The 15372-nt window shown below is 38.4% G+C and overlaps 1 protein-coding gene across 1 annotated transcript in view; it reads right to left on the minus strand.

The window, feature by feature from the left end:
• The window catches only part of Ptprr (protein tyrosine phosphatase receptor type R), a 115757-nt gene that overhangs the window by 82593 nt on the left and 17792 nt on the right, over positions 1 to 15372 (minus strand). The window contains exon 4 of the mRNA XM_027392375.2: positions 9336 to 9446. Coding sequence (XP_027248176.1) covers positions 9336 to 9446 — 111 coding nt within the window. The remainder of the gene's footprint in view (positions 1 to 9335; positions 9447 to 15372) is intronic.

Genomic DNA, 15372 nt, shown 5'->3' on the forward strand with positions numbered 1-15372 from the left:
GTGTTTTATGTGTAGGGTGTTTTGCCTGGTGTGTGTGTGTGTGTGTGTGTGTGTGTGTGTGTGTGTGTAGACAGAGAGAGAGAGAGACAGACAGAGACAGAGACAGAGACAGAGACAGAGACAGAGAGAAAAAGATAAAAGTATTTGTGTTTTATGTGTAAGGTGTTTGCCTGATATTGTGTGTGTGTGTAGACAGACACAGAGAGAGAGAGACAGAGAGAGAGAGAGAGAGAGAGAGAGAGAGAGAGAGAGAGAGACAGAGACAGAGACAGAGACAGAGATAGAGACAGAGAGGGAGAAAAAGATAAAAGTATTTGTGTTTTATGTGTAGGGTATTTTGCCTGGTGTGTGTGTGTGTGTGTGTGTGTGTGTGTGTGTGTGTGTGTGTGTGTGTGCGTGCATGCTCGTGTGGGCACGCAGCACATGAATGGCTGGTGCTGGAAGAGGCCAGAAAATATGATAGATCCCTTGGAACTGTAGTTACAGATGGTTGTGAATCAACACATGGGGACTGAGAATTAAACCCAGGTCTTCCGGAAGAGCAGCCAGAGCCTTCAACTACTGAGTCATCTCTCTAACAAGACATTCACTTTCAAGCTTTTAAAAGAATGAGATGGAATGGTGGGACCCCCCAATTAGCTTACAGAATATCGGCATCTTCCTATCGGCCGGTCTCTCCCATCTCTCCCTGCTGCACCCTTGGACCCCCAGGATTCTCCCTCCAACTTTGTTCCATTGCGTTTCCCGCCTCATTTCTAAAGCCACCCTCTTCCAGAATCTCGAGTATCTCTTCTCTTGTTTCCTTATTGTTACTCACATTTACTTGATGCTGGCTCCTCAATTCCTACAAAAACTAGAAGGCTAGTGTTTTGTCAGGTGTGTTCTCAGGGTGTGACTTGGTGAACTAATTTGTGTGGAGGGAGAGGTGACAAGTCGTTATCTGTAATTATGAAGGTATACAGCACCAGGATGTCTGCATGCAGAATGCCTCAGGACTTCAAACTCCCTGGTTTAATTTCTAGGATCCATTAGCTGAGTAGACATGAGTTCAGGAGGAAGGCTGATTTCTCAGCCCTTCCTAATCAGATTTCCTCTAGCTACTCATGAAATGTCTTCCCTGCCTTTTAAAAGCTCTTTCAAATTCTAGTCATTTCTATACTTTACATCTTCTGGATAATTTAAACTCTCTCTCTGCATGTGCATGTATGTGCACCTATATGTGAATTCATCTAAAATTATAAAATAAATACCTTTTGAAAATTTACTTGAGAACATTTAAAATATTTTCCAGATATTCCCAGAATGATATTAAGGATGAGTCTGTTTAACAAAATCTGTTTATTAAGATGGATCAGAATTAAATAAAACACACCAATCTAAGATGAATTATCAGAGTGAGACCAATCTCTTCAAATATGGTCATAATTCATTGCCCGTATGAAATTAAAAAATAAATTTAAGAAGAGAGATAGAATGCCTTCCCCATTGAAGGAACTGAGTGCTTATTGGTAAGCTGTAGATCTTCTTTGTAAGCAATTAAGAATAGAATCGACAGTTCAGAGAGCATCACCGGGGGCACATGTGACAAAATTAGATGCTCCTTGGCATGTTGAACAAAAGAGTTAGACAAAACTGGTAGGAGAGATGGCTCAGTGGTTAAGAGTATGTGCTGCTCCTGCAGAGGACCTGGGTTTGATTCCCAGCACCAATATGGTGGCTAGCAACTGCTGACAACTCTAGTTCCATGGCGTCTGTCAACCCCTTCTGGCCCCAGCAGGCTCCTGCATGCATGTGGTGCATGCAAATTCAATGCAGGCACACATATACATAAAAATGATAGATAGATATTTAAATGAAGAGTTAGACAACAATGAAAAGAAGTGGAAGGTTTGAAAGCCATCACTGTGAAGGATATGCATTCATGGATTAAAAGATGATCTCCTTAAGAAAAAATAATATACCTGTCAGGCATAGCTAGATGTGCACATCATACATTTTACTACTGGGAAATTTTAAAGCAAATCTTCTCTGATTTTTTTAATACTCATTTTTTTTATAACCTGAAATCTATAATGTGGAGGAATCCATCATTTCCCTCAAAGAAAAAATGAAATCTTAGATTTTTTTCAAAACAATGATGTGTGCTTGTGATCTGAGCACTTGGAAGGCTGAGGTAGCAGCATTCAAGGCCAATGTGGGTTACACATCAGGAACCTGTCTCAAAATCCAAACAAACAACCAAACAAGCACACTCACTCCAGTGGGTTTAGAATATTCCCATGACAAATATTACTGAACATGGGAAAACACATGTCAATTATTAGATTTGAGCTTCCTCCATGTATAGTGTTTACTTTCAGATAACTGTACTGTGCTTTCCTGGAGCTACAGGAGAGAGGGCGCTGAAGGGGAGTGTCTTTATCTTGTGTGTAGTGCCCTAATATAGTTAACTTCCTGCTTATTTGAGGTTCCATAGATTTTTACCATGATTCTACAGAAACAAACACACAGTAAGGCAACACCAACTAGATGGCACACATATGGGAAGCTCATAGGTTAAGCTAAATCTACTAAAATATGAGTTACTATAATTTAAAGAGGGATAACATTTTTAAAGTTGCAAACAGGCATTTTTCTGACTGAAGAAATAAATACACCTATATTGTTGGGCTCCATTTAATAGAAGGAGTGATGCACATAATTTAGAGTTTAAGCTTTTCACATATGAATGCAATACACATTTCTGTTACTTGCTTATATTTTCCTTTTGGAAACATTCTACTGTAAAACCAAGAGCCGGGGTGCAATTACCCTCAATTGTTCTTGACAGGTCACTTTACGATTACATTATTGCAAACAAGATCTGGTCTAAAGCCCTTCTCTGTTGCATACAGTTCATTGAGGAGCTTTTGCCACATATTTATAATCAGTGATCTGCTTCACCTCTGGCTTTTAACCTCTCTCTGTGAGGTTTTCGTGTAAACAGATTTCAAAAATGCTAATTTGGAAAAATCAGAATCTGTAAAGTGAATAATGTAAGTATGGCACTTAAAATATTCAAAATACTGGACTAATTGATAAAAAAACAAGAGTGTGGAAAAAAGATGAGGCTGCTACCTGGAAATAAGGCCATTATCGTGGATTTTAGCTTTAAAGCACTGGTTTTCAACTGCCTAGTAGGGATTCTGACCCAAAGAGGATATTTGGCAATGTTAGAGAAATTTTGGTGAGGGGATAACAGGGGCAGTGCCAAGAGTATAAAGTGGCCATAGGCTGAGTTGCGGGCAAAATACTCTGCAGTACACAGCAAAGGCCACCCTCACCACCCCCAACAGAACAGTCATCCCTTGATCCTAGTAGTCATACTGTTGAGTGCCCTGAAGTAAGGAATTTAAGACTCATCTGGTGTAACCTCTTTGTTTAACAGTGAAGCTGAAAGCAGCCAAATTACTTACAGAACACTGACTATAAAGTCTAGAATCCAGGTCTCCTGTATTCCAGGCATGATGGCCTTCAACGATGGTTTCTTTCAAATCCACACATTCTCCTTCCCGACCCCTTTCCCAAAGCTTCTGGAAGTGTCTTAGAAACTTCTCTGTACAGACTGAATCCTCAAATACAATATTTGCATATTTTTCTCTATAAGAATTCACTTTGCTTTAAAAAACCTCATTCTTAAAGCCTAGCAGAGCAACGACAAGTTAAAACTTTTCCTTCATTTTTTTTTTAAGAGCTTGTGTTGGGCCTTTGGGATGCATTAAGCTAATTTGATCATCGGAGGAAGGAAAAGAGAAAGGAGTATTGAATAAGAGGAGCTATAAAAGCTGAATTATAGTATGGGGAATATAAAACAGCAGCCGTGAGACCCGAGGAATGCAGAAGAGAGAGGAAGCTAAACAAAGTCTTTTGAGACATTTGGCAGTTATAATTTTCATTTTTAAAATCTCACAAGTAACAGAAAAACATTGTGTTTGGATTAAGATGTGTTCTAATTTTAAAATGTTGGCCCCAATAGACAGTGCTCTATATGGCATTTTATAGTAAGTTATGAAAGTGTTTATTCTTTCAATGGCATTAACATTCCTAATCCACCCTGGAATGAGTCTGTGTAGATGCAGACGTGGCACATGACTGACTATGTTCCTAGGAATGCAGAGGTTCCCAGGAGAACTTGTGTAAAATCAAGTCCAGTCCAAGGTACTAAGTGCAAATGGGTGTGCCCTTAGCACACAGGTATGGAGTAGCAAACGCTTATTTAGTCTTGCCTGGGTGGAGTCCATCTGATAAACACAGGCATACTCCTGTGCTCCAGTACCTACATGTGGCTAGACATAGAAATTCACAGCACGAGCGACAGGAACAAAGGAAACCATGGTTGACTCCTCTATAGAATCAAGCAGAGTCGTGACAGTGAACTTAGAGATTGAACCCAGATGGACCTGACTCTTAATTCCAATCCTTCCTACCCTTCTACTACTCCCACATACACCCATCCATTGTTTGCTGTGAATCAAGTCACTTTATCTTTTATGAATCCTGCCTTGCTCATCAGTGACCTTGGGGACTTAAAATACTACTTTGTGTCCTGCAGTAGATTTGGTGCCAGGAGGTATGCGATATACGGAAGAAATGAATTACTATTGGTGATTATAACTATGGTTTTTACTACTGTGAGTAGGGGGAGATTGTACACTGCTTAATTTATAATAAGAACAGTTAGAGTTATGGGCCTACTTTGGAGATGGGGTCGTCATCAGTTGTATCAGCTATGTATCTGGCTGTATCTCCCTCAGCCCTCAAGATTATACTTAACAGGTTAGAAGAACATAGCTGTTTATGTCCACTTTTGACATGAAATTAGGGAATGATGTTCAGAGCTTGATGGTTCAGTACACTATTTCCTGCCTCAGTTACCAGACCCTGACTAGAAAACCCTTTGACTTCATATCTGGATGACCCTTCTGTGGGACCACCCTGCCAGGCTTTTACTGATGCAGCTGCTCATGAATTCCAATATCTGGCCTCTAGACATCTCTATGTATATTTCATGAATACATTTATTCTTTTGAATGAGCCTGTAAGTATATTTAAAGGTCTAGTTAAAAGGATAAATGGTGTTCTTTCTATCATGTACTTAAGTTTAAGAACCAATTTTTCTCAGTAATAAATTTCCCCCATCAAAAACAGACTGAATGGAGTCAAAGTTGCCCACGCATTTCTTTTTTTCTTGGAAAATTCTATTTGCCTATTTGCCACCATGCCACCCACTCAAATTCACATTTGAGATGTGCTAAATAAGTCACACATTTGAAAATGTCATGCTTGTATAATTTATGTTTGGCAATATATACTTCTTTTTTGTATTTTAAGGGAAGTAAACAATATGCCACATTTCAAAAACTAGGGGAGTTTTATGTTATTGTTGTATATAGCAATATAACCTTCTATTACAACATTTTACCTATATAATGTCATAATAAAAATTATCTGATTTTCATTTCAATGCTATGAAAGGAGGCTGAACACAAATAATGACACTTGAAGCTTCATAAACATAATATTGATGATAGCTTTTTCTTTGGCATGGAGTCATCTGAAGTGTTGGGAATGGTTGAACTGTGCATTTGAGAACCAGAAAGTACATCTCAGTAAACTTCAGCACAAAATGTATACTGTGTAACTATTACTAAGAGAACCTGGCAAAAAAATTAATTTAAGATAAACAATCAGAAGCTTTTGGACTCATGAAGACGAGTTGATTTTAGAGAATATTGGACATGTCTCTAAATGTGAACTGTGGCAAATCGTATCAGATAAATTTGCTTTGCCTTAATCCTTTTAGAGAGTATTATTTTTCAATGAATATCAATCCTTTCGTAAGCATTGCTGGTTCCTTTATTCCTTTTTAACTGACCCTTTCACAGTAAAATTTAAGATAGTGTTTGAAGTCAATCAAGCAATCATTTCTGCCATTTATATAATAATCACCTGCATACAAGTCAAGTGTTCTGTTTTTTCATCTTTGTTCCCCAACCTTTAACATGTTTCTTCCCTAGAGAGGGAACACCACTACCTAGTAAACCAGCCAGATGACACAGGGACATTCTCAGTATTTTCCCTCCTCCTGATCACCAGGACCCTGTAAGTCCTTCTCCTTCTACCATCACATAGCTCTCCATCTTTTACACCTCCTCATCTCCATCTTCCCCCATTCCAGTTCACCATCGTCATCTTTGTCGTAAGAACCGTGGAAGCATCTACCTGTCCTCATCCTTCACACGCCCTTCTACCCCAATCACTTTACTAAGCAGGAACCAGTCTTTTCAATACACTCACATAACTTGCATGGATGCTTTTCCATTTTTTCCCTTGAACCTGACATTCTAAAGTTGTTTCACCCTGTCACCATTCTGCGGCTGTGCTCTCTCCCGGACATGGTCACACCCATGTTTGTATCTTCCAAATGTCTGACTGTTCTGCCTCATTACTAACTATCGTGCTATCTTCTTTGTGGTCCTTATTACAATTTAATACTTAACGAAGAATTGATAAGACTTTTTATGTTTATGGAAAAATTGAGTAGAAAATACCGAGTTCTTATATATGTCTGTTTCATAAATATCTTTAGTTGGTATAGTACATTTGTTATATATTTTTAATTTTTTAATTTTTTGAGACAGGATTTCTCTGTGTAGCTCTGGATGTTCTAGAACTCCCTTGGTAGACCAGGCTAGCCTCGAACTCATAGAGATCCAGCTGCCTCTGCCTCCCAGAGTGCTGGGATTAAAGGTGCGTGCCACCATGCCTGGCTAAAGCATTTTTTAATTTTTATTTATTTATTTACTTAATTTTTTTACATTTGTTATAATGGATGAACTAGTATTGATATATTATTACTATTGACTCGTCCCCACAGTGTAAATGAAGTCACTGTTAGTGATCTATATTTTACACTTTTGATGAACTCATAATGCCATTAGGTCATCAGAATACACAAGTTCATTGTCATAAAACCTATAGCCTCCCTGCAACAACCTCCCCCATCCACCATGACTTGACATCCAGGGATCCTTTCAGTATCTTTATAATTTTGTTTTTCTCAGGATGTTGTACAGATGAAGCCATATAGCATTTCACTATTTGATATTTTAAAAGATGTTGATCTTTGTCTGTGTTTCTTCCCATCGTTAAAGCTCCAGAGAACAGTGACTTTATGTGCCCTATCCTCCCCTTTCCTGCAGTAGACCCTCAGCATGAATGAATATGTTGCCTACGGACACATTGCTTGAATGAGTGAATGAATCTGCAACAAATCCCACAGCAGTCATACTTACGTTTGAAGCATTCCTTTCTTGATTTCTCCTAGTAACACTGTAACAGGTTTATTCAGGTTTAAGACATTTACACTGACGTTTTGTCAATATTGGGAAAGAAGAGTTGGCTTTGCACCCAGGAGGTTGAGGGTGTGGCCACCACAGGCCCTTTAGTATGAGACCAGTGCATGGTTGTACCCAGTCATGTGGGATATCTGGACATTACCGAGTTACAGTCACTGAACCTGAAACACGCTTTACATGTCAACATAAACTCCACCCCTTTTCTTCTCTTTCCTCAAAGTCTGTCTGTGTTCTGACTTCCCAGAATCCTCTTCTCACTCTTTGTTTTTCTGAATCTTACTCATCAATAATCTGAAAATCCTCAGCTTTTATCATTTCTGCTCTTTTCCTCACTCTCCTTTAATTCTTCTGTTTTCTCACTACAGTGATGGGGATTGAACACATGGACTCGAAAGCTCTAAGCAAGTGTTCTGCTGAGCCACAGTTCCAGCTCTAAGCAAATGTTCTACTGAGCCACAGTTCCAGCTCCTCCATTCCCTTGAATCTGTGAAATGGAAATAATTCCAATTATGACTGACAAGACAGAGAACAGAACTTGAGATTTGCTGGGATAAGGAAAAAAGAATCACATATGTTAAAGTGCAGTTATCCATGAGAAGGAACTACACCCTTCATGCCAGTAGTTGGAAGTCTCTATAAAACTTTCCATCTTTTCCACCAAAATTCTTTTCCTTAATATTTATCACTTAAGATATAAAATCCATTTTAAACTTAGTTCTTAATTATTGTTTTGATTACTGGGTCACAATTATCTTGAAGCTCAATTTCTGATCCAAAAGGTCATATCTTTGAATCCATTATAACAGGGGTTTTAGGTTGTTCTTGCTATGTCCTGTATTTTGAGATCTCAGAAGTGTGCCTTTTTTTATTCCATTTATGACCTTATTCATATCCCTCCAGTTCAGGTCCACCGAGCCTCTCTTTATTTCTAGACTGATTCTCAATCTTTCTGAGATAAATCCATTTCCGGAAGCAGGGACACAAATAAATAAAATACAACAGAAGGCTTGGCAACACACTTGATTGTAGATAAAATCATTAGCATTATATCTTTTTGGGGGGATGTGTAAAACAAAAGAGGAAATATTTCCTGAAATATGCAAAATAAAAAGAATATAACATACAAGAAAAGATATTAAACCCATTTGTAAACTCCGAATACCATGCTCCATCACAAAATTTCAAAAGAATAATACAAAAAAACCTACAACCCCACCTCATTCTATTTGAAAGATAACTATTAATACATTCCATACCAAATTCAATACCAGAGCCTGGTCTAATTTAGTGGGTTGGGTTTATTTTGGGTTTGGCTTTTAAGAATTAGGACTATGCCTTATTGGTTATATATTGTGACCTGTAGAACAATTGCAGTGCATACTTTCATTCTTATATATTATGCATTCAACTGGAAATGAGGTAGCAGTGAGTGGGTTACCTTCAAGGCTATAATCACTTCCATTAATGCCTGATGTTTCTTAGAATGCCTTCAAGGACATTTGAAAAAGGAAATAAACCCTTCCCTTGGGAGAAAGCTTTGTGCCAAAGACATACTTCTTTAAATTTTTTTTTCTATGCTTCCTAAAGGGGACATAAGAGAAGAACTAGAGCCAGCCCTAAGTGTGCACATGAGACTTCAGTTACATTAAGGGCTACAGTGACCTCAGTAAATCACCTTCTAAATCTTCACATAGGGCTGGTCTAGATCCTGAACACTTCAGTGCAGTCTAGTCTCACTATAGAGGTCAGCATCCACACATCACACACAGTCTCAGCCATCCGTCAGTCATCTGCTGCCACAGAACAGTCCCATGCTAACAAGATTATAGGCTGGCTTCTGTCCCCGGTCTTTTCAACATTCATTCAAGTGTCAAGATATCTAATATTATTAAGCAGTGGGATCCCCAAAGGATTAGACACACAAAGAAGCAAACTTACCATCAAACAGGTTACTATAATAACAAAGATGCTGAGAAAAATGACAACAGCGTAAAATCCTTCTTTGCTCCAGATTTTGTCCGCTTCGTGCTGCCCTTGTAAAACATTTTTCTTTAAAAAGCAAAACAGAAAGCCCGGTGTTAAAGGAGAGCTTGAGGAAACCAGCGTTCTTGTCAGACCATCAACATATTTTAGCTTGATTTCATTCAGTGTAGTAAAACACACCTCTACCCCCCACTGCCACAGCCGTTTCTCTATCTGTTCAGGCACAGGACAGCCATCCTCTATGTCGGAAGATCCTGTGAGGGAGGGGGTAGACATGTGGGACAGATTCCTGGGTTCTTGCCTTCCTCCACGTCCTGCACTGCCTCTCTTGGAAACTACCTGGTTCACAGGTAGGCAAGCTCTGTGCTTTTCTGTGCCGAGGAGGAATTGTTTCTGAAGCTCTCTGTACTCCGAGTCCCCTCCCACGTCCACACCGCTCTTTACTTTCAAACAAAAGTGAAACAGGTGCAAACAGAAAGCTCCTGATAGCAAACGAGCCACGACGTTGGGACCATTCTGTTTTGTTTTCTTCTTCCTTTTATCATATCATTTTCCCCTTTAAATGGAACTTACTTTGTCAAAACCTGACTCACGCAACCATCCCACATAGAAATTGCCAGGATATTATGTTTTATTTAAAGGAACAGGGAACACCCACCAGGTCAGAATTACTTAGTAATAAATGGTAAATAAATAGGATTATTTTAATTTTTATTGCTTTTGCTCCTTGCTTTGGGAGTGGAGGTAGAGAAGAAGTAGCTCTTGGTTCTATGTTACTCACTCTTCAAAACAGGACAGTACATCAATGGATGCTCTAAACTTTTGTTTTCTATCTTAGACAGATTCTCTCCTTCTGTAGCTAAGGCTGTCCTTGAACTCATGGCAATTCCCTAGGTGCTAGGTCACAGTCATGGACTACCATGCCTAAATATGAGAATATTTTATATGCTAATGATATTGTAGATTTTATTTTACCCTGAAAAAAAAAACTAGGTGGTATCTGAGTAGGAAAAATGTTAAGTCTGTATCAAGCAAAATGTTCCCACTCACTTTTAAGACTTACAATCTTTTACTATTAACTACAAAGACAAAGGAAGCCTCAAATTAAACCTATATTCTCAAATTAAACCTATATTCTCAAATTAAACCTATATTCTAGGTGCCTAAATTTTGAGATCATTTCTAGTTATTTCTAAGGTTAAGAAAGCATATCTAACTTTTGCAAATTAAACTAAAAATATTAACCTTGAAAATGACTTTATGGAAATTTTAATCTCTGCACTCAATCAAGTTTTAATAGAATGATGAGCAAGAAAACTTTTGAGTTCATTTATGATGACACAAACCATTTGGGGAGAGACTTATTTATGTACTCATGATACAATGCAACACGATAAATAAAAAATCCAGAGACTGATATAGTGGGATTAAAGGTGTGCATCACCACCATCTGATCTCTATAGCTTGTGGCTGGCTTTGCTTTTCTGATCTTCAGACAAGCTTTATCACCACAATACAACCTTTTTACTTTTCTAGACAGGTGGGTGGATAAAGGAAATTATTTAGGTATGTATTTTGATTAATAGAGAATCTGTTAGTACTTGATTCGGTGAGGTGATTAGTGAGTCAGGACCCTGCTGGGAATTCTGGGTTCCAGTGACAATTTTCTTTCACTTCTTTGAAAACAGCTAGGCCATTTCTTTCTTTCTTTCTTTTTTTGCTCTAGTTTCTCTATAAACACAGCTAGAAGCTAATAGAAAAGAAAACTATTGTAGGAATCGCGAACAGAATTGAATTAGTTTTTTTCAGGCAACTAAATGGCATCCATTGTTTTCTATAAAAGCAAACTAGTTAAGGCTTCACACAGGCAGCATGAATTTGTCAAATTTAAGTAAAAGGATTTGAGCTTAAAGTCATGTAAAACTTGAAAAAAAGGAGTGGTTAGGAAAGTGGAAAGTGTTGTGTTTCCCATCTGGTTGGGTCCATTTTCCTTCTGTAGCTCCACAGTTCTCAAGAGTATAAACATGCTCCTTTCTTTGGAAGACAGACCTGTTTTGATTTTTTTTAAGTGAACAATGACGATGGAAGAATTATCCTGCACCCTCCCATACCCCACCCCCAGATTTTTTTTTTAAAGGCTCTTGTTTTGAACTGGAACTTAGTCACTTCACATTCTTGGTAAATAGATTTCCTTCTGAGTCACACTGCCCCTGCTGAGCAATGCTATATCTGTTCTGAGATCTAAACAGCTCAATAAGGGCCGGGTAATAAAGGAAAAGTTTGCAGTCAAGAGCCCACACATCAAAGATTGCAATCCACAATAATCTCCCATCTTAGCCTTTGCATAGGGTGAACCCAGTGGCCTTTAGATTGTGTCAAGGACTGAGGGTTCAATAATTCACAGACTCCCAGGTCAGGTCAAGTTAATGCTACTATAACATCTTTATGGCATATGTCATAGCTGTGTTGCCCTACCCTTTAACTTAGGTGCAGTGAAAGAAGCTGGTATTTTTGTTATTGAAAAACGGAGATGTTTCCATTATGTATGATGATGGCCTCCCTAGGCATTCTGTAACTTTATATCTTGTAGTAGTTTCTGCCTTCCACTCCACCATCTCCCCCTTTTCACTCTTTAATTCTTTCTTCTTTTCCATTTTCTTTCCAATTCCTAATATCATGGAAGATGGTACTGATGCAGAGACTTCAGGAGGCACACCTTATTGGGGGCAATGAAAACCAAAGAATGAAATGGAAATGTTATAAATAGCCTGGTTCATTTGTTGAGGGCAGATTAATAAGATGCACCTCACAACCGTATGGCTTGGTTGTGTAAGCACCAGATTTCAATTGCATTATACACAATGCAAGCACTTGATCCTCATGATGTAGCGTTTTAACACCGATGCTATATGCCCTCAGCCTGTGTGCCTAGTGTGGAACTCTTTACACTTGCTGGCTGGCTAATATTCTGAGTTTGAAGGAACAGTCACCCAACTCACAAATTATGCTTCATATTTTATACAGTATGAATTTTCTCTTTGTGAATATCCCATCAAGTACCAGCCAATTCATCAGCCTGTTACTTAAAGAAGATCCAGTAGTTAGGAAACTGGAGTAACGTGCAAATGAATGAAAATAAAAACCTAAATAACTTGTTCAGTATTAATGTGGAACATAATGTTTCAATAATTAGGTAACAATTCTGGGGGGTGGTGGAAATTACCAGTAAAACTAGAAGAGTGAATTTAATTTTGTTTCTCTGGAACTTATGGGGCAAAAGGAAGGTTTTTTTTTTTTTTCTTCTTTATGGGCATCTTATAATAAAACAATATGTGCTTATAACTGTCCAGGTACCACATACCACATACATAACAGGAATAATGTGATGGTGCACATCTGTAGTCGAAGTGCAGGGAAGCCTGAGGCAGGAGGATTATCGAGAGCCCTAGGCTATTGTAAATTCTAGGGCAGCTAGCTACAGAGTGATGCCCCGTGTTAAAGACCTTCACTCCAGAAAAGAAAGAAAAGATTTCTTTCCTTCAGGAAACCCAGATTGGAAACACATGATTTACAGAATTAATTCTCTGGAATTGTTCTTTAGTTTCTGAGTCATTCATCAAAACAAACAAACAAACAAACAAACAATCCAGGAACATAAAGAGCAGCAAAAACTCATTGTTCCATGAAAATAATTAACATCGATTTAGGAATAGATGCTTTGAAGCATCATTGTGAAATGCTCCTGCAAATAGATGTGTTGTAGTATTTCTCCCCTCCCCCATCCATTAATGGCTACTCTACCATAGTAAGATATATTTTGAGGATTACAAGGTAAGACAGTGTTGAGACACAAACTGTTATAAAACCTTAACTGCGGGGAGAAGAATAAAGACATGGGAGAACTTAGAGAAGAGCTGGGTAGCTTTACACGACTGTTCTCCATCATGTCTGCAGAGTCCCTCCTGCTGAATGTAAAACAGCCCTGGGTACCTGCACACTGTAGACACTGTCTTCCTTGGCTTTCTCCTCATTACATTTAGAGTTTCAGGACTGAGCCTTCTAGAGCCTCTGAACAAAAGGTTCAAATAGACCCCTTACAGTCAATTCAAACACTTGATAAGCTCTTATACTGAATATATCACAGATTATACAGTTCTTAGATTTTTTTTTTAGATTCCAACTAATTTATGAGAACATATCATATTTTGGTTACTAAATACACTTGTTAAGTTCAGGACAGGCTTTGTCATCTACTGTGGCCCAATAGCTTTCTGATGTGTGGTCGATGTAGGCTACTCCTTCACTATAGTGAAGATTCTCCTGCCCACCCAAGTACTTGAATTTTAAAAAACACACTCTTATCTTGTGCTTATTTTAATGTTTATCTTGTTGCCATATGAAAACAGATGTTGTGAACTTTATATTTTCTGAACTAAAATACAAATTTTATTAGTTGTGTTAGAAGAGCGGCCTTTGCATTCTTGTTGTGATCTTTACAATCTAAAGTGGTCAGCTTGTATCGATTTGCTATCTGTGGGCATAGTTCAATTAATGTGAGACTCCAGTTCCATATTTCTTGGTCTGTTTATTTGTTTTCCTAAATTTGGGCAGGGCTCAGCACAGCATTTGGCTACTCATTGACTCAGCTTTTCATATTCTGTCCATTTCACTGCTGAATGAAATGAAGACAGCGACAACATGAATGGCATGTTCCATCGAGGAGCCTACAGTGCAGAGACAGCCTTGAAGACACACAGAGCAGAATGGGTTTCTGCTCTACACTCCGTGGGGATGCAACAAGCTCCTGAGTTCTTGAAGCAGCAATGGAAGGCTGTGCCATCAAACAGGCTGATGAAGCAGAAAGGTGTGTAGAAAGACCAGAGTGCAAGCATGGAGGAATGGGATTGGGGGTCATGGTAGCTAAGAAATTTAGAATTGCTCTAACATAACCTGAGGAGCCACCCAGCAGCTACAAAGCCCAGCATGTGGAGGACCATATACCATACTAAGAAATGTGGACCTCATTCTGTTGTATTTTGAAACCAAAGTTTGGGCAGGAGGGAGAGGGGCAGGGTACGCAACAAAACCAAAGTCAGTGGGAAGGACTGTAAGTAAAAGGGTGACTGTTTTGGTTCAGTAGTTATATATAGTTTTGTCCTCCTGTCTATGGCTTTTGCACCCACAAATTCAGCCAACTATTGATAGAAAATATTAGTGATGAAAATTCATCTTCAGTCCATCGGTACAGTTTCTGGCTGCTATTACCCAATCACTAAAGCAACCCTATGAGTTTCAGTTACATTATGTATTATAAGTAGTTAGTGAAGGTTTGATGCATATAGGAACATGTTCATAGGGTACATGCAGCTATAACTTTACATAGGAAATTTGAATGTCTGAAGATTTTGGTATACATTGGTGCCCAGGACCCAATCTACTGAGTACACCAAAGGACTGCATAGTCTAAATTTTATGTCATCTATATTCAAATCACATTTGTTTGGTACACACAAAAACTGAGGATTTTCACACATATTTAAAAATTTTTATCCCTATGTCAAGTCCATTAGATAAGGACTGTATGTTCACTTGAATGTGAAGAAACTGAGGCTCCGGGTGGTTGACACTATGCAAAGGCTTGACACTATCCTCATAGAGCAAAATTGTCCTAGCAAGATTCAAACGGTTGTGAACTAAAGTATATATATATATATATATATATATATATATTATATATATATATATATTCCCTATGGTATTAGCTGAAATGAAAGGCAATGGATGGGGTTTACCAGAAAGAGGAATAAAATAAGCATAGAATACAGATTTATTTTTTGTTTGAAAATCTGTAGCTCAGGTTGGCCAGGAACTCTATGTAGGCTGATCTGACTTTGAACTCAGAATTCTCTGACTTCTGCCTCCCTGAATGCTGGTATCTGGTACCTTGGGGGTATATTAACATGTCTTGTCTAGACTCTGTCTCCATGTCTCT

This window comes from Cricetulus griseus (genome assembly GCF_003668045.3).
Source record: "Cricetulus griseus strain 17A/GY chromosome 1 unlocalized genomic scaffold, alternate assembly CriGri-PICRH-1.0 chr1_0, whole genome shotgun sequence".
NCBI lineage: Eukaryota > Metazoa > Chordata > Mammalia > Rodentia > Cricetidae > Cricetulus > Cricetulus griseus.